The 27,797-nt window shown below is 32.1% G+C and overlaps 1 protein-coding gene across 1 annotated transcript in view; it reads left to right on the forward strand.

The window, feature by feature from the left end:
- Positions 1 to 27,797, forward strand: part of LOC117114196 (microtubule-actin cross-linking factor 1-like) — a 69,906-nt gene that overhangs the window by 20,880 nt on the left and 21,229 nt on the right. The window contains exons 3-22 of the mRNA XM_033257787.1: positions 3,820 to 3,909; positions 5,313 to 5,390; positions 5,619 to 5,711; positions 14,687 to 14,856; positions 15,139 to 15,251; positions 15,997 to 16,148; positions 16,692 to 16,808; positions 17,299 to 17,525; positions 18,136 to 18,304; positions 19,071 to 19,159; positions 19,511 to 19,661; positions 20,143 to 20,511; positions 20,899 to 21,003; positions 21,452 to 21,547; positions 23,775 to 23,897; positions 24,279 to 24,425; positions 24,587 to 24,741; positions 25,257 to 25,383; positions 26,309 to 26,504; positions 26,999 to 27,085. Coding sequence (XP_033113678.1) covers positions 3,820 to 3,909; positions 5,313 to 5,390; positions 5,619 to 5,711; positions 14,687 to 14,856; positions 15,139 to 15,251; positions 15,997 to 16,148; positions 16,692 to 16,808; positions 17,299 to 17,525; positions 18,136 to 18,304; positions 19,071 to 19,159; positions 19,511 to 19,661; positions 20,143 to 20,511; positions 20,899 to 21,003; positions 21,452 to 21,547; positions 23,775 to 23,897; positions 24,279 to 24,425; positions 24,587 to 24,741; positions 25,257 to 25,383; positions 26,309 to 26,504; positions 26,999 to 27,085 — 2,854 coding nt within the window. The remainder of the gene's footprint in view (positions 1 to 3,819; positions 3,910 to 5,312; positions 5,391 to 5,618; positions 5,712 to 14,686; positions 14,857 to 15,138; positions 15,252 to 15,996; positions 16,149 to 16,691; positions 16,809 to 17,298; positions 17,526 to 18,135; positions 18,305 to 19,070; positions 19,160 to 19,510; positions 19,662 to 20,142; positions 20,512 to 20,898; positions 21,004 to 21,451; positions 21,548 to 23,774; positions 23,898 to 24,278; positions 24,426 to 24,586; positions 24,742 to 25,256; positions 25,384 to 26,308; positions 26,505 to 26,998; positions 27,086 to 27,797) is intronic.

Here is a 27,797-nt window from a genome sequence, read left to right on the forward strand (position 1 = left end):
AAATCGTATCTAGCCTTCATAGAGTTAAATTTAACTAATCTCTCCTCATAGCTTAACACAGATCTGAGTTCATTTGGGATGCTCATACGAGTTGCTTTTCTCTGAACCTTTTCAATAGATTTCAAATGTCCAGCTTGAAATGGATACCAACTCGGTACTCCATACTCTAAAATTGGTCTCACGAGGGAATTATATAATTTGATAAAGGCTTCGGAGTGATTGTATTTCAAAGTTCGCTTAATAAAGCCAAGTTTCAGACCCTTGGAAGTGACATCATTAACGTGAGCACCCCATGATAAATTAGATGCAATGTTAACACCAAGGTACTTGTGAGTAGAAGTGAGCTGAAGGCAAGCTTCATTGATGTGATAACTTTTTGGAGATTGTGCTCGACTAGTTGATCGAGTGATTCGCATTACTCTACATTTGTTCGGGTTGAGGGACATTTCACACCCCTCGCTCCACCTACAAACATGGTCGAGATCACTCTGGAGGATGGCTTCATCATTAGAAGAGAAAATAGCACGATAAAGAAGAGTGTCATCGGCGTAAAGAGGGATAGTAGATTGGATAGTATCAGGAAGGTCACAGATAAATAAATTAAAAAGAATAGGCCCAAGGACTGACCCCTGGGGGACCCCAGAGGTCACAGGGGCAACAGGAGAAGATTGACCCCGAAAAAGAACTGTTTGAGAGCGCCCAATAAAAAAAAAATGAAGCCACCTCCAGAGCGAGCCACAAAATCCATAATTATAAAGTTTAGCCAGAAGAGCGGAATGATCAACCCGGTCAAATGCAGAGCTCCAATCTAGAAACACTACGTCAATATGGGGAGGGGATCTTGAGTCAAGAATTGCAGACCAATGGTGAATCACTGACGACAAGAGAGTAGAACAAGAAAGGCCCTTAATGAATCCATGTTGAAAACTGGAGACAAGCCCTTTGTCTAACATAAATGATGTAATGTTGTCAACTACTACTCTTTCGAGCATTTTGCCTACAACAGAGCAGAGATATTGGCCTGTAATTCCGAACACAAGCTCACTCTCCCTTTTTATACACTGGAACTATATTGGCATGTTTCCAATCGTCTGGTAACATACCTTTATCAAGTGAGATATTAAACATTTTAGATAATGGCTCACATACATATATAGCACTTAATTTCAACATAGAAGTTGTAATATTGTCAGATCCGGGGAACTTTCCCGAACTTCAATTTGTTAATCAATTGGAGAACCATCTGCGGTGAGGTTTGAATTGGAGGAACTTCATCCAGTTCAGAAGGCCTAATGTCAGTAGGGGAAGGAATGTCCTTGTAGGATGGCTACTAAAATTTTAAGAGAAGTGTTCATTAAAGGATTGGGCAATTTTCAAGATGTTTATACAGTAAATGCTTTTGTGCTTTCTCCCAAAAGTTTCAAAACACTTCCTGCTATATTGATAACAGTACTACTCATTTTGCCATGATGGACCCCCAGTGCTCTTAGGAGAGTATTTTTAGACTGGCATGTGCATGATACAATACAATACAATACATGATATTGTTGTTAAGTACATTCTAAAACATTGCACAGTAATCCCAGGCACCAATATGCGAGATATTTTAATGACTCCAGGGCTTAGTAACTGGCCTCTGATTGTGAATAATGACCCGCAATTCTAAAAGCACAAGACTCAAAATGCTTTCTTGACTGCTTATTATTTAATGTAAAAAAACATCAATAATGACTTTTTGTATTGTTGTTAATGATGATGCCTATATTTTGAAGCAGATAACCTTTTCTTCATGGGATGTATAATTTGTCCATTATCGTCACAAAATTAACATTACCAGAAATTCACCATTAAAGGCTATGGTAATAATTACTCTAGCCCTATAAATCTATTGTTGGTTGTTGTTAAACTGTCAAATATTAATATTCAATGCTTTATAGCTTCATGTATCATGAGACCGATCCCTCTTCAAGCATTGTTGAATACAAAATAAATGTAAATTTTATTTTGTGAATTCTTGCCTTGATAAACCAACTAATTGCCGATTTCCTCCCAAGGGAGAACACCCCTCAAAAACAAAATGGAAGAGTCAGCAGCATCTAGCAACATAAATGAACATCCCTGAAATGCTTAACACATCCTGATAAATAAATAAATTTAAAAGAAATATCAGTTTGTTGAGACAGTAAAGTGTACATTAATGCAAAATATACAGTACTACTATTATCTCAAGGCAAATTGTTTTTGTTGTTTTTGTTCTTGTTCTTTTTGTTATCAGAACTTTAAAAGTCGCCAGTTTTGAACGGACGTGCAGTGAGTGAGCACCGTCAAGGAATATGAATAGACAAACCAAAACATTTTTAAAAAAGAATGTTTTAAAGACAAAAAATATACCAAAAGTACCATAAAAATCATTTTTATTGAAATTAACTTGCTCATTTTGGAGTAACATAAAATTGTCAACTTGAACATAGAAATTAGTGTATTTAAATAATGTTTAACCATAATTTTACATAATTTTAAAATGATTATATACCAGTCACTTGAAGTGCTTCTATTATTCTTATTATGATCCAGCATAAAGATCAGGGTACACATTTTTAATATTCAATAATTTCTATGCTCAATTTAATAATGTTTATGTAATTGCAAAATAAGTTAATTTCAAAGTGATTTTTTAATGATTTTTTTGTCATTTTCAGGGGATAATAAAGCTTTAACTTAATAGAACTTACAATAAACATAACAAATATATGGACGTATGAGCTAATACTCCTAAATTGGTTATTAGGTTAGTGTTTACAATGTAAATATGAACAGGTATGAAAGAATGCCGAAATGAAAAAAACAGATCTATAGAATGGTATCTATTTGACAAATGGAAAACATTAAAGCTACAGTATGTCCGGATTATCAAATTTTCTTCGACAGAATACTGTTATATGCCAATATAGAACATGATATAGAACAATATGATGTGATGTCATCATGACCATATTTAGGCATATCACATGTTTTTGTTATATAAAATTTGATAGTCTGGATAGGGCTTCTTAGATTGGTTATGAGATTGACATTTACATTATGTATGTAAATGTATTGATTCATTGATTCATACTTGATTGTGAAGTGTTCAAGCTGAATTAATGAATCATCATTTTATGAATTAAATGATGCATGATACTTCTGACCTTGAAAGTGTGGTAACAGAATTTCCATGTGTGGTTTGCTATATTTTTGGTGTCATTCTGATGTTTACATGTTTCGATGTATTAGTGTTATTTTTGTAAATTAAATGCCATATATGGAAAATAACTTGTTACTTGATCTTTTCATACTCTTCTATGTATGCTCTTCTTCCCTTTTTTCACTACATAATCTTATTATTTCATTATAATCATGATCATGATCATCATCACCATCACTGTAATCATAATCCTTAATATCATCATTATCATCATCTTCATCATTATCATCACTGTCAATCATCGTTGCCGTTATTGTCATCACCATCATTACCCATCGTGATATTTATTGTGATCATATTCATCTTTTTTTATTCATCGTTTGCATCATTTGCATATTCATCGTCTTCTTAGTCATCTGCATCTTCATTATGCTCACATGACCATTGTAACTATCATCATTTTCCATCATCACATCACCGCATAATATTAAAATGTTGACATGAAATTCACTTCAACTTTCAATTCATACAAACATTGTATTCATAATTTATAATGTTATAAATCTTCCATTTGTATTTTAAGATGAAGATAAGTATTTTCTAATATTTATATCAATTTTATTTTTTTCTTTCAGGTGAACAAGAAAATCAGTGACCTATACAAAGATTTTCGGGACGGCCATAATCTTATCTCCCTACTAGAAGCTTTATCAGGAGAGAAAATTGTAAGTACAGTATGCAGATCAAGGAAAATGGGATATGCAACGATAAATGACATTAAAAATTGAAGTTGAATTTTTATCTGTAGTCTGTTGAATTCATGTTCAAGTGTACAGTACATAAACAAATTGGCACATAGGACAAGGAATGCTGATAAGTACAGTGTGTCAACTTTGTCATTCACCACTTATTCTTCACATGATGCTCTACTGTACATAAACTAATAATGTCGTTTTTACTCTTATTTATTGTTGATGATGGAAACTAGATGAATAGACCTATTCATTTTTGTGCGTACAGTGAAATACGTGCTTTTTTATTATGACATTATACTTAACAACACCCTTTGACATATTGAAATCGATGCATAAAATATTTTTGGCGTTGTTATCAACATAGTAGAGATATTAGAATTCTGGTTGTAGCTTTCAAACCCATTTTCTGCTTCTTTTTAACGCAAGATTGATTTTTGTATTATTTCACATCTGGAAAAAATAAAGTAATCCCCTTAATTAGGTAGGTTATGCCAGGGAATTTCCCATTACCATGTGACAGCAGCTACATTATGCAAATAGGCTAGGTGTCATTCAGCCGTATCAGCAGAGTATAGAGGGCAGTGTTCACTAATTTCACTTACTGAGAAAATAGAAGAAAAACATGTAGGCACCTATTGGAAAATACGTTTTGAAATCTAAATAATATAAAAACAGGTTTTAATGAAGTATGCTACTTTACTGTATTTATTCAATTAAACATTTATTGCTTGAAAGGGTTTTGAGGGGGAATTTTTGAGGAAGGCCTGCATTTTTTTTTAGTGTAAAATGGTACCTATACTCAAACACCCACAAATTTCTCTGTAAATGTGGAACTAACTGTCAAAGTGTTAATGCGATTAATTAATCCCAACCAGGTTAGAAAAAAATGCAATTCTACTAGAGTACAACTTTAATAAAATTTGTTGAGAATGATGTTGCTTCCAGGGCGTTTGATTGAGGGAAGTGTTTATTCCAAATCAGGCTCTTTTTTTAAATATTAAATACTTACTTCTTCTCAATTAAATAAACATGAGCATTATCAAATTAATTGAACTGTTTGCATGGCATCATTGCTTTCTATGTAAGACCACACATTAGGATCTCGAGTGAATGTTTAAAAGTGCCCTCCTTTTGTTAGCATGTATAAAATTTAATTTTTTTTACGGTAGAAATATATCCTAAATACGGTTTTATTGTCATTATGGGAATACAAAATTTATTCATATGTTTTCCCACTTGCTTCTAAAGATCCTTAAATAATGAAGTTTTAGGGTATAAAAATGTATTGCCTTATTTTAGTGAATTAGTGAATATTAACAGAGTGATATTTATCCATCAAATTCTGATAAATTTACGATTCTTTTCATCAACAGCCTCGTGAGCGTGGAAGACTACGTGTCCATCGCCTGCAGAATGTTGGGAATGCGCTCAAGTTTCTGCAACAAAAGAAGGTAAAAGCAAATAATTATTCAAATCAAAATTCAAATTATTCAAGGTGTTTAATCATAATTGATATTGTAATGATTATTATGTAGCCTTTCATCCTGTACTGTATTGCTATTCTTTTTTTGGGAGTATAATCAGTTGAATATAATCAAGTACATGATTATTAGATAAGTTTGGTTATAAACTAAAAAATAAAAAACATTTATTTTTCGTTAATTTCTTACATTTGATAGGTTATGTTAGTCAACATCAGGAGTGATGAAATCGTCAATGGCAACCCGAAGCTTACGCTAGGCCTTGTGTGGACTATCATCCTACATTTTCAGGTAAGCGTACTCCTAAGAAACCTTGCTAATGTTATGTAAAATGAACGAACCCTTTGTTGCTGGTGTTTCTGTTCTTTTTTTTCTTATGATGTCAACCTTTAGTAGTTTTTGAAGCTTTGGTAATTCTGAGATTATTATAAGTGAGCTTTCAATTTGCAACGACTTACAATGTAGACTTACAATGTAGAACGAATGACGTCATGTTCATCTGCACATGTCTAAGCATTCAATTCTCTCCTGAAATCTGGAATGGTCGTTGGCCGAAACGATTGACTTGGTAAATGTACGTCAGTCTTTCATCACACGTCCGCATACACATCATCGAGTATCAAAATGGAATTACAATAGAATATAAAACGCATGTGCTGCCAGCTTTAAGTACTCAATAATAGCCTGGAATTATTTGTACCAAATACTGAGAGTGTGTGGAGGATCTGCAATGTTTCTATTTGTTCATGATTTTCTTCATTCTTCATGAAACAGGTTAAACTAGTAAATTATGGAAAAAGCACCTATAAATAAATAATATGTCGTTCTTATATAGCGCTTCATGCCTTTACAAAGCCTCTAAGCGCCTCACATTACTACCCCGGGTCATTGGATCAAACACATGGAACACATTGAACACCAAATTAAATTATTAAATTAAATTATATTATTATAATCCATGAGCTACAATAGATACAACTTTATTGTTTTTACTATCAAATTCCATTTAATTATTAAGCAATATTTGAAATACCTTATAGCATCTAGGGCAGACCTTGAGTGAGTTTAGACCTTTTTGTATATAATTTTGAGTTCTTTTGCTCCTTTATTTATAGCCTAGAAAATAAAGCATCTGTCTGTTTTCTTTGTGTCTTTGTTTCATTGATATTTACGACTTGGTTTGTCTATGTGGACATTGCATTCATATCAGAAATTCCATCTACAGTATCTGATATTTGATCAGTGTGGAGCAAACACAGTGATGATGTCACTGGCCTTATGTAACATTCTCTTAGTCCACCAATAGCTTATTTATATGTTGATATTTCTCAAAAAACATCAATAATATTTCTTAAAATAAAAAATATTCAACTAAAGATATATAATTGGTACTTCCGTAGTTTGAATCGATGCCCACAGCACTGGTTAATGAAAAGAGGGCGTGCCAATGCACATGGTTGACAGAAAGTCTTTAGTTCATTGGCAGGTTATGTTTACTCAAATTTAAACAGTTTTAAGTAATTAAGTTTTTTAATTATTAAATTTCTAGTAAAATGAATTAGATATTATATTATTTTTTACGGACAGAAGCTTAATAGTTTTGGATCTATCTAGTTGCTAGCCTTTAATAGCCTGTCATGTCAGTGGCAGATGGTTGTCATACTGTGCTTACAAAGTTTGTAATGTCAATACTATAAGCTTGTTATGATAATATCAAATAGGCATGTCGAAAACTTCATCGCTAGGCCCTTTTATCTGGACATCTAACAGAAGATGATAGGGCTTTCCTAGCGCGGACAAGCTGCCCATGACTCTGTGATACGGTTGTAATCGCCAGGCCTAGGCTAAAATATTAATTAGAAATATGGTTTGAGTCTATTCATTTCTTGAAGGTGAATTCTAAGCTGGTTGACAGTAGTCTGCTTAAGATGGATAATCCATGGTCTGTCGATTTACGGATTGATGTAAGTTGGCTTTAAGTTAATAAGGAAATTGAAACAATGGAATATTGATTTTAATTATTGATAAGTCATGGTGATTTTATAATATGGAAGATTGATTTTAATTATTGATAACACATGGTAATTTATTAATATTGGAGGTTTGATTTTGGTTTATCTCAACCTTATTTCTTTCTTCATTAATTGGTACGGTTTTGCATGTTTTTTTATATAATTGTATTTTTTTTTCTCAATGGTTTTAAAATTTTAAAATGTTTGTTAGATATTTCTAGGGAATATTTTTATTTAAATATACTTTTTTTAAAATGTGAATTTCTCTTTGTGGTAAATTTTGCTTTTTAATTTGTGAAAAATGGTGGATAAAATTTTATATTTAACAATTTTTTTATAGTGTAACAGTATTTCGACCTAGGACCCTTTGATTGGAAGACAACACCAAGCTATTCAAATCCAATCTTCCTAATTAACTGCTTTGATCTTAACAAATGTAATCAGTTTTGATTTAATGAAAATCATTGGCTACAGATTGTTTTTGACTGGTTGCTAGGTACCTGTGTAATGACCTAATTAATGCTCTTGGCAATTCATTTCAGGCAAACTTAGTACTTTGTTAGAAAATGATATGATTACTAATAACTTAATTGTTTGCCTCATAATTTGCTTAGTTCTTATCATTCTCATAACTGATGGTAGTTATGAGAATGATGGTAGTTATCATTCTCATAACTACCATCAGTGTCCTCTTCATTATTTTATTCATTAATTTTCATAGTCATCATTACCGTGGTCATAGATATCACATTGATGATGATCATACTTTTTCACATTATCATCATTACCTTCATCCTCATTATACAAAATACAAGGTAAATATATTCATTTTCATCATTCCAGTCATCCATCAAACCATTTTTATTCCAGCGGTAGAGATACATTATGCAACAAAGTGGATTTTACTCTGGTCCTACCAAATGAAAGAGCTGTTTGTTGATTGGTTGATTTAGACTGTGGAGTAATTTGTTTTGACCCTTGGTATTCGCTCTTTAGTCAGTGTAATGGTTTGTAACTGACAGCTATTGCTCCCCAAATGGTTGTAGAACTGTTACGGAAAGCAGTAAAGAGCAGTAATAATGTCAATCATTAAAGAAAGATGGGCACAAAGACCTCCTCTGTACTTAGCTTGATAAAGATGTCAATCAATTAAGAAAGATGGACATAAAGACCCCTCTATTACATACATGTGTAAAATATATCAATTAAGCGAAATATATTTATACCTTGTTTTGTAATCTGTCACCCGCTGATAATTATGATTTTAAATAAACATAACTTTTTATGGTCCATTAGTTCCCCCTTTTGCTTTGGAAAAATGGAAATTCAGAAAACGTAATAATTTATATTCGTTAATAATTCTGAGAATCATTTTTTATTTTAAATTTGATTATATGTATTGATAACTCATTGAATTTTTTAGTATGGAAAATTTGTTTTCTATTTCAATCATGCCCATCCCTTACTAGTACTATATATTCCCTTCCCAACCAATTGGTTGATTGGCAACCAGTTAGTGCATGCTTTCATATAATGACTGCACTGATCTTTAAAATTGTATTAGCTTGTCTTTAACAATGGTTGATAAAGGTATTTCTAAATATATTAATTGGTGATTTTTTTAAAATATTTTATCTTATATTTTCCTTCTGGTAAATTTGACTTTTTTAGAAGATTCATGAAGAACAAATGACCTACAATTGCTTCCTTTCCTCACATCTTTGCTCTTTTAATATGCAATTATATCTTCAACCTGAGTAAATTGTAATTTTCTTCACTGTAATAACAAGGCATCTCCTTACATCCATACATGAAGAATTGAAAGGTAAAGTTATGCTCCTGTGCACATGAAATGTGCAAGTGCTCTTGATATTTTTATTTTAATTTGTTTATTTTATTTTCGGCAATCCATTGGAAACAGGAACAAATAGAAAACTCAAAATAGAACTCTTTTACCTTTTTTTTTTTTTTTTTTTTTTTTGCTTTTTGCTTTTTTTTTTTTTTTTTGCATTATGGCTTTTGGTAATTTTGAGGTGATAGTGCAAAGGGCAAATCCCATAGGGATGGATGTGTGTGCTGTTTAAATAATCAATTGATTGACTGATTGGTTGACAATTTCTGTTACAGAATTAACATCAACATTACATTTGTCAATGTTTTGCTATTAAATATTTTTCAGCTTAAAATATAAACCTTTTAATGGCTGCACCCATTTGCAAATCTGAAAATGCTTATGCGTAATAATTTGTCATACCTGTACATTATGCATGGCAGAACATAACATATTTATTCCATAGGCCTAGATTGATAGTACAAGCTCATGAAAAAACTATGAAATGTATATAGAATTGAAATATGGTAATGTGACATAAAATGAATATGTAAAATTATTGAGAGAAACAATATATTTATTTAGAAAAACTAACAATGAATATAATAAAAAATTAACCATTTAAATTACTGTAGGCTTGCAGACTCGATCACCAATATGCTGTTACAGTAGCACCTCTTTATTGATATTTTGACTTCTGGGAAATATGTGATAAACCCTTTCTAACGCCATGTGTAACTTATGTTAATGAAGTGCTGTGAAGCGTTACAGACTTGAAAACCACATAATACGGGTATTTGTGCAACTGAACTAAAATATTGCATAGAGAATGTATCGTATTAAATATTAATGTCATTGATATTTTGAATTCTGGGAAGTATGCAATTTACATACTTTCAGGCCATGTGTATTTTATATTAATGAGGTACAGTCAAGCATATCACCTTCTAAACCACATACTTCATTAAGCCAAACCATTTAATATAATAAATATGACATCAGACTGCACTGCTAACAAATCATTCGAGCTTCATATCATTGTGCGAGTAAACTCAGCCTTCATGTTTTTCTGCGAGAGGGATAATGAAAAATCAATAAGATTCCTTTGCTGAGGTGATACAGTGAGAAGCATCATTAACTAAACATGCTGCACTCAGTCCAGTGGACAGGCTAGGATTCATCAGGCTATAGCACAGTGCACAGACTGATCAAAACAGACCAATATACTGCAGTGCAAGCTCTTGGTTGTGGGCAATTATTTTTCATATCTCATTGACAAGCCCCTTGCTGTCACTAGGCCTGTTTGTGCCATTTTTCAACTTCAGTCGACAGGCCTAGGCCGGATGCTCGGAACATGAAGCTGTATAATTCATGCTTACATAGACTTCGGACTGCTGCAACTTTGAATCTACATTGATCATTCTACTGTGGGGAAAAATTGATAACGTTTAATTGTGGATTATCTCTCATCTGGTGATTAAAGATATACTAACATTTTTGATATCGGAAAAGATTTTGCCACATTTCATTGTTTTTTTTTTATGGATATTAACCTTTGGTTGAAGTATAAACATAGCTATAAGGAAATTCTTATGTCTGTTAATCTTATATTTGATTTATTTTTGGAGAAGCCTGATAGTTATTTTATAAACAATTGATACCATGTCTGTTTTGAAGGTAATAGCATTGTAAATCTGAAAGTATTGAGTCATCTGCATGGGATATTTTCATTTATCTGGAATTAAGCTATACTGAAATCAATGTGATGTTTAGAAGGCCACTCTTACAGATTGTCATCAAAGAGTAGATGCGAGGATGAATCTCTGAAGATGATTTTTTTAATCATTTAAAAAATTACACTTTGAGATTTAAATCTTAAAGACATTTTGTTCAAGTTGTTTACATTCAAACAGTATTTTAGCTGATATATGTTCTACATTTTAGTTGAATTTCATCAGACGATTTGGTTGCCGTACATTGTTGCTTCCACCATAATACAAGGGAGCACTTCTCTCTCGTGACACTGAACGCAGTACTAGTTCCTTGATTTTATTATACATTCCGTCTTTGATTTACAAACTATTTGATAACAAAATATTTGGTTATTTGTAGCTGTGTATGTAACAATTTGATTCCAACATTGGCAAAAATTAACCAGGCTAGAGGAATACGATAAATGAGATAGGAGTGTTAAATGAATCTGTGAGGTTGATATGGATCACTTGGTCGAGAATTTGGCTTTTTTTAACGTGAGGGGATAATGTTCACAGTGTTTATTCATTGCTCCAAGAAGTCGGCTGATGTATGTCATGTTAGAGTGTGGATTTCACGGTTGAGTAATTACAGTACTATGTGGAATTTTATTACTATTGTATGATACCTGAAGATTGGCTTTTTTGCTTATAGCAAACGATTTAATGTCACCAAAGCGACACTTCTTTGTAAATAATTAATTAGATATTGTGAAGAAAACAAGTTCACTGTTGTTTGTTCCATTTCTTCAATTTATTATCAGTGAAGAAGTGCAAAGAAATTGTTCTTGGATTAATTAAAAAATATGCTTTGATAACATAAAACTATGTTATCATAACAGTCATTATGTTTTATACTCATGTTAATTTAATTGTGAAGACATGCAGAGAAATATATTCCTGTACTGATACATGAAGTTTACAGAATATAACGTTTAGAGATTGTGTCCGGAGTACACTATACATTTTGTATTATATCCAACGTAAAAATCGTTATGGGTAATCAAAGCAGTAAGCTCAAATGCTGTAGTGGTACAACAAGCTCCAGAGAGGATCTCTACGCGCCTGTTTCTGTTGCGTCACTAAATGTTATAGATGAAGCACGCCCTCTAAAAAGGCGCAAGAAGCATAGGAAAGTTGATTCACCACTAATTCTTCATGATGAGGCTCGGTTAAGCAGCAGAAGCTCAGATGCGAGTGATCGCCAGAGTCAATGTAGTTCAGATGCTCAGGTAAAACTCACTTGTTAGCTTGTCACTATGTGTACATTTTAAAAAGGATTTATTATATAAAAACATTTATACCAGTTGATTTCTCCCCCTCCCCTTCCCATGTACAGTATGTCTAGCCTATTTGGGTGCATGCCATCATATAGTCACTCCAGACAGCATAATTAGTTATAGAAATTTTACTACTGTCTCTTAGGTATTAATTTTCCTATTTACATTCTTTAGACTTTTTATGTTCAGTGATGCAGTTTCATTTCTCACCTGCTTACCTGTTTAACATAGATAATAATATTCATATTCGTCATATTATGAAATATTGTGCAAAATAAAGTGGCTACCAATAAAACAGCTAAAAATAGGCCAAAACAGCTATCAAATTTTTATATTGGTATTGAGAATTGAGATACAAGAAAAAAAATTAATGCATGTGTATTGAATGAATACAACTGATTGTGACAATGATAAACCTCAATGATATATTATCATTGAGTGCAGCTGCGTTGCTAAGCATTTCGCTGTTTATTGATCCCATGCAATGAGTGATTTCAATGATTATGTTCAAAATAAGAAATGAACTCCCAACTTTCCATCTGCTGTCTGCTGTTTTAAAATCTACGACAAATAATTAACAGCTCAAGCCCACTGCATTCCAAGCACTGAGTAAGGGGAATACACTGGAGGCTACAGTATATTGCATTGTTTTAGATACTTTTGATTTGAAATTGTCTATGGATTTTAAGATCATAAGTTGCTCATTCCAACACGTAAGATATTTCTTTTGTTTTCTTGAAGGTTGTTCCTTGATTTTATTAACCAAAATTGTCTCAATGAGATTACGTTTGTTGGTAGTTTTTACTCGCTTTATGTGTTTTAAGAATGCACATTTTTTTTTTAGGTGGTTGCCTTTGTAATTTTTTGTCTCTCCATGGCAGTATACAAAGTATTTTTTGTATCTTTAATTAATATCATTACAAAATCATCACTGTTTTTGGTTCTATGATCACTTTCGGCATTTTTAGGTCATTGGTTGGTATATTTACATCTACAGTAAGACATCCATTATCAGATGGTTCCAAGGGGTATTCGTAAATTGAAAAATGTGTAAATCAGGTCAGGTGTCAGTTCCACTAGGCCTAGCTATCCTCCACCATTGAGCGCCAATAGGCTGATGGTGGCCAGGCCTAACACAAACTGATAGTGCAGTAGACTGGTATACCACGCTAGACTAACTAAATTTACATTTACATGCATTCGCGATTATGTAGCTTCAAAGTTGTTGACCCCAACACATTCTTTTATTCGTCATGAAAACATGTTTGCTCATTTCGACGACATTTGAAAAATGGACATTTTACTGTGTTCATTTAAAAATTTGTATCTTATTTTTTTTTCTCTGATATTATACCATTTTCAATACGTTAATTCCTTAATTTCCATTTCCTTTTGGCTTCAAATTTACACAAAATATCATTGAAAATGCCCTATAGGACTATTAAAATCTGAAATACTGTATATCAGAGTAAGTTTAAATAAGTATATGAATTATAACAAATAAAAATATATTCTAATACAAAATTGAATCTTAATTCAAATTTAATACAAATATTGTTAAGCTCCCTACTTATAGAGAAATGTAAACAACAGTATTATTTACAGTTTTTGTTATTGCTTCAATGAACATTACTCTATGACTTTTGGAACTATTAAGAATATTTAATGTGTTTACAAGTGATCACTTCCTTTCATTTAATCTCCTAATGATGCCTCCTTGATTTCAGTTGCTATGCTACACCTGCTAGACTCCCTGCAGAGTGTGTCGTGACATCTTCCCATACTCCCTGCAGTGTACTGTTAATGACACATTGCATTTTCGTATACCTTGAGTGAGCAGTATGCACTGAATTATAATATTATTATGATACCATGCTGATGTCGTGGAAGGGTTTGCATAATCTTGGGTTTGATGTAGCCATTTATTCTCTCCAATTCATTTCATGTTTAAATCTTGTTTTATTTAGGCTCATTTCATAAAGCAAAAATAAACATCCTTTTCTAATGTGGTTTTCCAAAATATTTGAATAAGGCATTTATTTATTTTGTATTATATTTGTTCATTATTATTGATGACATACAGTTGAGGACCCTGTCCTTCGACATGGTCGGGTAGACACAAATACATTGTTTTGATCTGTCATAATAGATGAGATGAGTGGTCTCATTAATTAACACTGATTGTATATAATATGAATGGGCAACTTTATGATAAATATTAAATTGAATTATGGTATGGTGGTTGACAATTTGGTTATGGTGTGGTAGATTAGTGGCTAATAAATTAGGACATTATTTAAATGTTTGAATATTATTGTAAATTTCTCTCGGCAATAATACATTTTGAGAAACATTATTTAATATAGAAAGATTTTTGTTGTTGATTCTATAGATCTCTGACATTGTTGTTGAGAGCCATGTGGGTGAACAAGTCCAGGCTAAGGATGGCCTAATGTTTTGGGCAAAGTGTGTGACCGAAGGCTATCCTGGAGTAACTATCAATAACTTCGGTCAAAGTTGGCGCGATGGCTTAGCATTTAATGCTGTCCTTCACAGAAACAGGTAAAATATTATTGTTTTTAGCTGTTCACAAATTATGCTTGTTTTAATGCTACTTATTTAAGCCTGTGGACACATGGTACACTTATTTATCAAAATTTACTATTTGGAATCCTTAGCTTAAAACTACTCTACTTGGCAAAGAAAATATATATAATATTTTATTACTAATAGTACAAATTCAACAGTCTATGGAAGGAACCGCTGCAGCATAAATACATGACTGAAAAAGAAACTTTAATAAAAATGATATTCTTAATTACATAAATTACTTTTGTTCTACAGACCTGATCTTATAGACTTTAAAAGCCTAAATCCAAGAAATCATCGAGGTAATCTGGAAAATGCCTTTTCAGTTGCCGAGACTGTTGGTGTACCCCGCTTGCTTGATCCTGAAGGTTTGTTAAAAATATGTAATAAGATATTAATATAAATTAAAATTAATTAATTTAGTTTTAGTATTTAGAATCCTATATTGCAATGTCCATAAAATGAAGCTGCCAAGGTGCATTATTAGTAATGCAGTTACAATGTTCCATAATTGTTTCTGCTAACCCAACAATAAATTATTCATTCTATTAGTCAGCATATTAAAACATTCTATTCCCAGGATCCTAGGAAATTTATTATTCCACAACTAAAACAATTTCACTGCCTTAGCTGCATAATGATACTTTGTACTTCAGAGAGCATAATCTATATTTATAAATGCACAATAATTTATCAGGGTGGACTTCCCTGAGGTCCTGGAAAATTGCATATACCGTCAGTAGTCACATAATTATATATGGTCACATGATAAACTTAATTCTCTCCTGGTAGTGAATACGGTATAAGATGTTTGATACCTAAAAGGAATAAAAATTGAAAATAAATACAATATTTGAATCCACCCTTTAAGGTTATCATTGAAGACATTTAATATTAAATCATCTAGAAATAATCATTTATTTAGTTGAATAACTGATTAATTATTGGTGGATAGAAATGAATTGAGTAATTGGCTGATTTATTAATCAATCCCTCTCTTCCTCTCTCTTCCTCTCTTCCTGCTTTCATCTCATTTCCTTTCTCTGTTAATAACGACAGTCAATTAACAATTAAAATCTTCTTTAATTTCTGTTTCATTTGAATCATTTCCAGATGTGGATGTTGCCAGTCCAGATGAAAAGTCCATCTTGATGTATGTATCCTCGCTCTATGATGTCTTCCCAAAAGTCCCCCCACCCCCAGTCCAGCAGGCTACGGTCACCACGCACACATCCTCAGAACAACATTCTTCGGCAACAGTTACTGTGAGTACAATTAAGTATACCTTTAAAGTAATAGTTAACAAACAATCAATATCAAAATTAAAAATGTTCAGTACATGGTTTTATATTGTTGCTCATACCACAAACTACACAAAGAAAGTAGTGTTAGTTTGTGAAAATCATAAATATAATTTTTCAGTACACATATTTGTTGCCAAGGACTTTTGTAATATTTACACCACACAAAAAGTCCTAAACAACAATCGTGCACACTTGAATATGTTTGTTGATATCAGGAACTCACACAAAATGGTTGTGTTAGTTTATAGGTGTGAGAGACGACATTCATCAAAATGTCAGTGACATTCATTGGCGACATTTTATTTTGATTGAACTTCATACTTTCCTTACATGTGTGTTTTAGTGCCCACAAAGCTACTGAAAAGAAGCTATTTCAGTATCTGTCAAACAAGCTATGTGTCTAAATGAAGTCTGATAAACTGTTTTTGTCATTTTTATATCTGACAGACAAGATTCTGATTATCCACTATAGAAAAATAATGTGTTTTTATTATCCACATTCAGGCAACTGGGCCAGTATGGGAAGCCTACCAACAAGAAGCTAGGACCCTCATGGACTGGATTCAAAAGACTACAATGAAAATGGATGACAGAAGCTTTGATCAACATGCTGATATCAAGGTAAACAAGATACACCCACAAACCTCATAAGCTCTGCCACAGGCAGTCCCAAACTATCGTACTCATGCTCACATTTGTTCCAGTGATCAGCATTATGCATCTACATGTAAATGAACCTTTGCACTTCATTGCAATGTTTTAAGCTTTTTAATTTTCCCTGTGCTGTTAATTTTAAAACAACTGCTCTTCTTTTTTTAACAATTTTTTGATTGAATATAATATACTATATCTGTCTCTTATACACATCTAGATGTGTATAAGAGACAGATTCATTCTATATTAGTCAATCTGGGAGACAATTGATAATACAGCATTAAAAATTGGTAAAAACATGTAAATATTGTGAATTTGTGGGAGATGGGATATTTGTGGGAGATTCTCTGGAGACCCACCATTTCCAGGAAACTTTGGGGTCCTGATGTTAACACATGATTCTGGCTCTTCATGTTTTCATTAAATATTTAATTATAATATTTTTGTACATTTTCAGAAGTTACAATCAGAACTTACACAGCTCCGCTCGCAAGATGTCCCCGCTAAGCTTGCTGAGCTGCGTAAAACTGTTGCTAAGTACCACAAACTGGACACTGAGCTCCATAAGACAGGGCAGATGCGTCCCCCATCTGTCGTGCATGCACGGGAGTTAGAGTCAGCGTGGGAAAAACTTATTACAGCGGAACAACAAAGAGAGACTGCTCTTCAAGTGCTTTTATCAAAGTAATGATTACATTTATTTATTAAATTACTACATTATTAAAAATTAATTGGCAAGACTTGGGCTGAAACACTGACCAGTTACTTATTAGACAAAAGGATGCACAAGGGATACTGATGATCATTAATGTTAATCTTTTAATAAATAAAATTGTTTTATTAAAGATATGACTGGTCAGGAAAAACTATTACACCTCATTAAACCAATGATATAGCTCATATTTATAAAATATAAGTCACACCCAATTTAATTGTAAAAATAATAACAGTACTTATGAGTACATTTATTGGCAAGGAAAATATTTTCTTATAATTTTCAATTGAATACCTTAAATGGGGTAAATTTTCAAAATATTAATATATATGTATATTACATGTGCTGAATATTATTGTTTTAGAGTGAATAATAACTCTTTATTATGTGTGTGTAGTAATAAAGAATTTGATTTAAATATATAAGATACAAAATATGCTATTTAAGTCTATTATCTCAATATAGGCAATATACACACAAGTGTTATGTGTAGCAACATTATAATTTTCTAACCTGTTTTCATGATTGTACCCATTAGTATCACATGGTCAATGACTTTGTATGTTTTTTGTTTTGCAGGAGTCGCCATTTATCTGAACTTGGCCAGAAGATCTCGGACCAAATTCAGACTGTGAACTCTGATCTTGACAGCGTTGATACTCAAATTAAAGAAGTTAAGGGCAATTCCGGAAGAATGACTGCTGCTGATATCAAGAACAACATTGATGTGATCGAAGGAAATCTAATGGTAAATCCCATAATTTCACTCTCTGTAACATCCTGTAATAAGACTAATTTACCTACGATTCTAGTGGCTAGCGATTTTAATCAGAGGTACTCAGAATTAATAGTGGGGAGCTTTTTATTTGCGTGATGATGGTATGCTAGAACGAATTCACTTATGCATGACCGTCTTCTGCCCAACATAGATTTGGCCAAATTATTTCATGGAATCCACGTGACAATGAGAACTTAATGTTCTTACATGTGCAGATGACTTCTGAGTGATGTCACTGTCGTATTGCAATTGATTATTTATTCATGGTTGACATATTAAAGTATGACAAGTTCTCTTTGATTGTGACATACAATCATAATAAATTCATTAATGAGAAGGCAATGTATACTGCTATTATTTTATTTTTATTTTACATATATAATTGTTATTGTTCTGCATTGGAAACAAATGTTACCTTTCAGAACACATGGAGACATTTTTACAGTATTTTCTTTAGCCTGTTAATGTTACCAGATTTAATTTTTATAAGTGTTGAAATGCACGCCATCGTGTTGGGATTCAATATTTTGACATTATTTATGTCATCTGTTGGGATTCAATATTTCGACATTAATTATGTCATCATTTTTGATGATGACTTAATTAATGTTTAAATATTGAATCCCAACACGATGGCATGCATTTCAGTACTTGGAGTATGTATTATACTTTCTTATCTGAGATTAGTCAGTGGACCTTTCGGTTTTCCTAATTATTATGATCTCCTTTCTTGCAGACCTGTAAAAATAACATCCGTACTCTATTTAGCAATGTGCAGCAACTGAAGGAGGGTCAATATGAGGGATGGAAAGATCTCTTGAAACGGTAAGCACTTTATGAGAAAAAGAAAAACATCATCGAAATAGCATTGCAGTACCTTTTGCTACTTGGGGATCGGCTTTATCATTCGCCCCCAAGCACAAGCTCAGTGGTTGCGTGGTTAAGACACTAGGCTAGTTATCTGGAGGTCGTATGTTCGATTCTCTCTGGAATAATGTGCAAGGTTTTTTTTTTTTCGCAAACATTTGGAAACATACTATGCTTAAGTACTATTACACGTCACTTAGGGCAAACATGTATTACAGAGAGGTTGACAAGTTTAAGTCTGGATTACAATGTTTATCATGATCATGAATCTTTGTTTTTCAAGCATCATATAATTTTGTTTTCCTGCAGAGTTGAAGATCTTGAAAAACGAGTGTCTTCCATCGAAACATACAAGATCACGGGTCAGGCAAATGTTGTGACACAAACAGTAACCATTCAAATTGACCCTAAACTTCTAGCGCCAATCAGTGAGCATATCAACTGGGTCCAGAACAAGTCTGTAAGTATCTGTGATGTATCTTAAATATTTTATACCTTTTTGTTTATTCCCTTTGTTATCAATCCAAACCCTGTAAAAATTTAGGAAAGACATCCACAAAACATGATATGCGCAAAGATGATTTAGCTGGCAGTCCAGCATGAGACAATTTAGTGTAAAACAATATTAATCCAGCTTGACTTTACTAACTTTTGTAAAATTTTGAGAATATAGCTTTAACTTCTTTTTAAAAGATATCTATCATTTTATTTTTTAAAAATCAGCTAAGACCTATTGTTTTGTTTCAGTCTATGGCTTATTGTATGTTGGTAACTGTTTAATACTATTCAATGTTTTAATTAATTTTAAAACAATTTTCCACAATATTATCGCTGTTTATCTTCAGATGGGAACAAAATATTCCATTTCATAATGAGGGCATGTATGAAATTTATTCATTGTTATTTTAATATATCATTTCTAAATTTCATTACATTACCAGGCTGAAATTTCAAAAACATCTTATGGAACAGACTTAACAAGTATTCAGAATGCGCTATCCAAGGCACGCTTTGATGAGAAAGCAATAAAAGCCTACAAAAGCAACGTTGATCGTTGTCGGCATAATTGCAACATGTTAAAGGGTGCCGAACGTGAGCATTACTCTGAGCTTGTGGTAAAACTTGAGGAAGCTTTCAAACAGCTGGTTGATATTGCCAATAAACGCTGCCGTGATGCTGAAGTGCTTCAGCAATTCGTCGAGGATGCAACAGAAGAATTGATGTGGTTGGATGGGAAAGAAGATCAAGAGGCAGCTCGCGATTGGAGCGCAAAGAATTTGGATGTAGAAGAACTAGAGAAACACCACATGGTAAGTGATGTATGAGAAATATGATAGTAAGCCATTTTTATTTTTTATTTCAATGATATTTTAAAGAGGGTAACACTTTCAGCTTCCTCCAAGAAACGCTGATATTCAAGGGCCCTATTTAATAAAAAAATAAAATATATGTATAACAAATTTCTTTTTCATTATGATAGAATTTCCAATTCTATTATTTCCTACTAATTTGTTAATTATAAAATAATCTTTATGTAATGATTGTGATCTATCCGTGATCTATCAATTTTTTTGGTGGGGGGGATGAGTAGGAAATGGAGATGCTTTGTGTGAGGCTTGATTAGACGAAGGTGAATAGAAAATAACTTCTTTTTTTTAAATTATCGTAAAGATATAAGTTTATCTGTTAAATTTTAGAGTCTCCTCCGTGAGATTGAAACTAGAGAAAAACCATTTAATGCCATTCTTGAAAGAGGTCAGAAGTATGTTTTGAATCATCATCCTGGATCCGAAACGATGAGGGTAAGACTTCTATTTTTATATATATATATATATTTATCTTAATTTGCCATTTAATATCTACTATAGGGTGTAAATAAATGTTGTTGAACATGAAGTGAAATTTTGTATTCAAAGTTGTTGTAACACCCAACCCTGCCTGTGTCATCAACTGTCATATAGTAAAATGTAGTTTTTGTATATTATTAAGTCCTATTAATTTTGTTTCCCAGAAGTTCACAAAAAAGAACTATTTCAATAAGTGACTAAGTTTAAATATTTTTAATGTTTGTCTCACATACTTTTAGCTCTTAATTGTTCTTGTTAAGATGATTACAAACAGCAGTCCATGACATGATTTTTGCTATCAAATAAAACAGGTCTATGAATTCCAAGTTTAAAAGACTCATTTAGTTCCCCCCGATTTAAAGATGGAAGAACAATAAGATATTTTCTATTTTTCTCTTTCTAGGCCTACATGACAACGATGCAGTCTCAATGGTCATGGTTGATTCAGCTGTCAGCCTCCATGGAAACACAGCTGAAATATGCTGCTGAATACCATCAGGTAACCCTAGGCCTAGCCCTCAGAATTCGCATATGTTTTGCCCATAATACCTGCGGAAAAACAACACTATTATATTCAGATATATACATATTGATACTTTAAAAATCTATTTGGTTTATTTTTAAAGGAAACCATAAATTATATTTCAAATGTAATACTTACATATGCTGTAATCAATCAAATAACCAACCAACCAATCATGCAGTCCACCAATCAATCAATATCAATACCATCTATTATAAACATAAATATATGTCTGCATGTGGAAGATTTATTGAAATGTACAGAATTATTTTCTATTGTTTCTTGGAATGAGCACATTATAGGCAATATATTTATTGAAAGAAAAAAATAAGTAATATTTTTTTGATAAGCAGATTGAAAATGTGTATTTTATTTTTTATTACACTTTTGCTTGATTTATACTGCAAATCAAATTTTAACATTTATTTTACAATTAAAGCATATTAATTGCCTGTTAATGTGTCATGCATTTAATAAACTAACTGATAATTTACATGTTTATACCATTATGTTAATTTATGTTGATACAACTGTATCTTGTTGCATTGTGCATTTTGGAATTGCTACGTTCTGCCATGTGGCTAATTTGCATAATGTATGTTATAAATATTTGCAGTTAAACATTATAATCAATTAGAAAGCTTTTATAAAGCTAATACATAATTTGCATGTATGCATGTGGCCATATTGTTTGCATCTACCATTTTTCATATTAAGATGATAATCCAAGTTTGCTTTTTATCTTTTTTGTTATCCAAGTGTTCAATCATATTTTGCAAAGTTGCTGTAAAACAAAATACAAAAATATATTTACAGTGTTACAGATATTTTACAAACTCATATCCATAACCATAATTACAAGATGAAAAAGCAGAGATCACATCACTTCAAAACTAAAGGACCATGTAAATCTGCTTATTAAGTTTTACATCATCATCTTTCTCTTTTCTGTTTAATTGCCCAATTTCCAGGGTGCCTGGGTTGGCACATTACATTATAATTTTATCATGATCTACTGTATAGACTAATAGGTATCTCTATTATGTATCCTTCGGTGTTTATACATCTATTAAACCAGTCAATATTGTTATTAATATCTTTCAAACAAATCAGTTTTTATCAATATTTATCAAACCAATCAATGCTTATCAATATCTATCAAATCAGTCAATTATCATCTACCAGATCAATCAGTAGTTATCAATATATATCACAATATTTATCATTTCCATGTTTATTAAATTATTTTTAAACATACATTTTATCATAGATTGAATATGTTTAAATGTTGGTCAAAACAAATCAATGTTTATTAATATTGATTCATTACTTATTGCTTATCAATTACATCTTATAATCATATTGAAAATAATACAGATGTTCTCAGATTCTAAAATCTGATTGACTACATAATTTTTGGTTGTTCATACTTATACAAATTCATCACTCATCATGATTCTAGACATGTTATCTTTTGGTGGGTTGTGGTATCAGTGTGTCTTCAATGTTTTGTGAACCTTTGGTGATTTGTCTGTTGGTATCTGTCTTCTTTGTACTAGCATGTTTTACACTCAACAATTTATTGGAGGCATTCTTCCAAAAGTAGCCTAATGGGAAAAAAAAGATTTATATTCACTGGTGAAGGAGCTAAATACACAGTATGTATCTGTTGATACAAAGAGAATGGCAGAAACACCGCAGTTTTTAGACAAAATTAAAGCTGCTCAATATTTTTGTGCATTTTCAGAAGGTTTATAAAAAAGATGTTCGATTTTAGAACATCTGAAATGTGGTTTATTGACAGTGGGTAATGTTCGTTGACCCCACTCGCGTTTAGCATCCATCTTCATACGCGATACATCCATTGATCACTCTAAACCGCGGTTATCCCCTTTCTGCACATATCTTAGTCCCCTCAAGATTTATTCAACAACACTTTGGTAAGTTGCCAATTTTTTTTCATTTTATCCATTTATTATTGTTTGGTTATTTAGTTTATTTTTCATAACTGTCATAGCTATCTATGTATAGTGCCATTATTATTCAATGTATTTTCTACTAATTTTTCATATTTCATGCTAATATCTCTTATAACTATATGTTGTTTGGTTTAACGCATGTTTGTTGATTGATTTCCAATGTGCTACCTTTTTTAGTGTATTCGTTATTGACTAAAAATAAGATATTTTTCTCTCCTTTTCAGTTTTTTAATGATGCGAGAAATTGTGAACAGAGAATGATACAATTTAAGGAGGAATTAAATTCCAGATATAGTCCAGTGGAAGCAACCGTAGAGGAAATAAATCATCTTCTCCTCGAGATGGAGGTAAATGCTTTCTTTAATGGACCATTCCCTTAAGCTACGCCCCTTGGTGATTGTTGCTAAGGTTCCAAAACACTTCAGCTTATAAAGCATGTGCATTTCTGGAGCAACACGTGTTTGAGGGACAATCATGTATTCCTGGATCTGTTGTGATTGGTCAGTTGTTTAGTTAGCTTTAAAGATCAGAAAGGTCCATTCTGTGACGAATCCACTCCCGTGAGCGATATACGACGTAACGCCATCTGCTGATTGTCAGTGGCAGTCTAAATGGATCCTCATTAAAAAAACTATCTGTTGGTTCCGCACCGTCGCATGTGGTCGTCGTTGCGATGCCGTCACGTCACCATCGTAATTTTTTTTAATGATTTTTTTTTTTTTTTTAAGGATATGAAAGACAAGATATTACAACTGAAATCCGTCCTTGAGGATCTCGCTAAGAGTAGCCACGAAGTGGTGCCATTGAAGCAACGTAGACAACCGCTAACTGGGCGCATGACAGTATATGCCATATGCAATTATACTGGCATTGATGTAAGCATATATTATATTGCTAGTATTTCAGGCATATTTTTCCCATTGTAATCTTATTTTAAGATATACTCCATTACAATAATAATGGTATGATTGGATATTATGTTGTAATAAAACATTAGCAACAATAAGTATAATTTTTTACTTTATTTCCTAAACAGATGTCAGTTTCAAGCGGTGAGGAGTGTGTCCTCTTAGACAATTCTGACCGGCTGAAGTGGAGGGTGATAAACACAGTTGGACGTGAGGGCACTGTACCCGGCATTGTATTCATGATTCCGCCTCCTTATGAAGGAGCAATTAGATTAGCCAAAAGGTAAGAAATTAAGGCAGAGGAGAAATAGGAGATGCCAGTGAATGAGAAGCCTAGATAATTCAGGAGAATGTATCATTTTTTGGCTGATACCTTTTTTTTTCTGTCAGACATGGTGGTTACACATTACATATAATAATGGGAATGTTTTATGAAGTTAAAATGACACAGCAGTTATAACAACATTAAGCATCTGATCACTGTAGGTTTAATAAGAATAAATAAGTACTATTCAGTTCAATTCAATAATTAATTATTATTTTAAATAAAACATTTTGAACATAAGTGTAATTCCATTAATTGGGACCAATCTTAGAACTTGTCTTGATCTCCATGAGAAAAATCTCTGCAATGGAAAGGAAATACAAAATATTATGTTCCATGAACCCCTTAATGTACAATTATAGAGGACCAATAACCAGAGGAAGTCTGGCATTTAACGGAAGGCAAATGAGAAAAAAGATGAATAAAACAGAAAGAGCATAAAGTAACTTTTAACGTTTTATTTTTACCTGTAGACTTGAAGTGCAATTTCAAGAAAGTTTGACATTATGGAGTACTACAAATACTAAGCTGAATCAGCTACTGAAGAGGCAACAAATAATGCAAGATGTAGAAACAGTCAAACATATGACTTTACATGAAGTAAGTGAATATTGCCTTTGTGATCATAGTTACAAGAGCAGACTTTGAGATTATTATCCTCTAGCCCCAGGGGGCTCCGTTTGTCCAGTAAAGACCTGGATTAATATTTCTCATAAAAAATATAAAAACCTGTTGCACTCCAAAGGCCTAGCAAATGTGCAAAAAGAAAAAATAACTGATGAAATATCATAACTCTTCCTTATAAAATATAAGTATGGTAACACTGAAAAAGGACAAATGTGAGGCCATAATGTTCTTTTCAATGGAACATCACATCCAGGAGAAAAAATTAATATATAGGCTGGTGTTGACTTAAAAGTCTTGAAAAATTAATTTTAACAAAACTTTTGCTATCACATTAATTTCTGTATAAACAATTAGAACAACTGTTTATTCACACATTTTTTGTGATAGCATTAACAGTGGCCTGTATTGATCTGAACTTTCTCAGCCATTTATAAGATTTAGTTTATGTGTATTAAATGTGCATGATACATTTAAAATACCACCTCAATTGTTCAGATAGTTTACCCATCAAGTTTTAATTTTGTTTCCCATTGTTTTGACTGCTGATTGGTTAATTGCTGTAATCTGATAATTATGTATGCATGAGTTGTTTTGTATTTTACTTTCTACTTGCTACTTCACTCAGTTTATGAACCAGGAATCAAGCATCAACGAAAGCTTGTGCTCAACACATATTTGTTTTTGTATTAGGTTGTTTACTTTTGTATTTTAGTTGTTATTGTTATCCAACTGCACCACACGAGTTGTGTGTGCCACTGTTCTAAAGGTGAAGTGTCAATTAACAAATAAATAAATAAACATAACTCGCTGACTCTTAAAATTTTATTTTTTGACTATGTCATTCTGAGGGATACCACTTCACTACCCCTGTTATGCCATATTTTTTTTTGTCTTACAGTATGAGAATACCAGTATGCAGCGAAGGGTTGAAATGACGTATGTGATGAATGGCAACACACAGCACCTGAAACATGAAACATCCACAGTCTCTAAAAATGGTGATGCCGGACAAGACTTCATCACGTCAGAGCTTCTGAGAGAAGTTGAGGGCTGCAATTTGTTGATAGATGAAATGGCAGCAAGAACAAATGCACGTAAGAAAAACAATTTATTAAAAAAAACAAAAAAAACAACTACTAATCAATAATGGAGTGGAATTGTATTTTTAGCTTTGTATTCTGCATCCAATCTTAGTTTAAAGAGCGTCATTCAATAGTATTTTGTAATACTGGCAAGTTGGGTAAGAAAGAATATTAATGATCAGTAGTCCTCAAGAAGGACTGATATTTTAATCTAGTTTTATTGCTATTTTTACTGTCTATTAGATAGTGTAATACATACTCCAAGTATCTAAATGCACGCCATCGTGTCGGGATTCAATATTTCGACATTAATTATGTCATAATCAGGAGTCTATTTGTCTGTATTTCGTGTTCTCATTTTATATTTTTCTAATAACAAAATAAATGAAATTAATAATAATAATAATAATAATTTTGGCTTATATAGCACATTATGCATTATTTCATTTGACTCAATCATTTGTGTTTTCACCCTTCAATATTTGCTTTTTCCTTTCTTGGTTCAGAGGACAAACCTAAAGTAGAAGAAACAATCACATCATCTACTGTCACAGTTGAACAGAGCTCAGTCCAATCTATGCACAGGAAAACAGGTAAAGAAATGAATGTTAATTTACCAATTTTCAATCTATGACATCATTGGAACTAATTACAGTAGATTTGTTGTGTTGCCAAACAATGCTGCATGCTTTTAAAGTATATTGTATCTTTTTTTTTAAATGATTGTTTTTTCTTCAATATTTCAACTGCTTATTAATTATAATGTTTGTACTTTTTATTCAAAAGTATGTTTTCCTAACAGTAAAAAGTTTAGTTTTTGTCTGCTTTTAAGAATGTTTTGAAAATTTGATTGATTGTTGCTAATAGTTACACCACCCAGCTTGAATTCTTTTCAATTAAAATTATGACCATACATCCTTCATAATCCTTCCTATCCTTCAATATCACCCTATCATGTTAGAACATTTTATTCAATTTGTTTAATTTTAGCTTATTGAATGTTTAAAAGTTAATTATATTGTAATATTTTTTTGAATAAAATATATTCTCATGTGTAGAAAAACCTTAAATGCATATAATTAAACAACTCTTATGGTATGGCACACTGTCTTGGAAACATGGGTGAATGATAGGTAGTAGTATATGACTGTTGAGCAAAACAGCACATACATGAATACAATTCTGGGGTGATACAAATCAAAATTTATGATTCATACTTAATAATATATCAATTGACAAATTTCAAAATAGTTTTTTGACCTTAAGAATGCATGTCATAGAATAGAACATTTTATATATAGGGCA

This window comes from Anneissia japonica, unplaced genomic scaffold, assembly GCF_011630105.1.
Source record: "Anneissia japonica isolate Jap-2015-1 unplaced genomic scaffold, ASM1163010v1 scaffold288108_len519018_cov203, whole genome shotgun sequence".
Lineage (NCBI taxonomy): Eukaryota > Metazoa > Echinodermata > Crinoidea > Comatulida > Comatulidae > Anneissia > Anneissia japonica.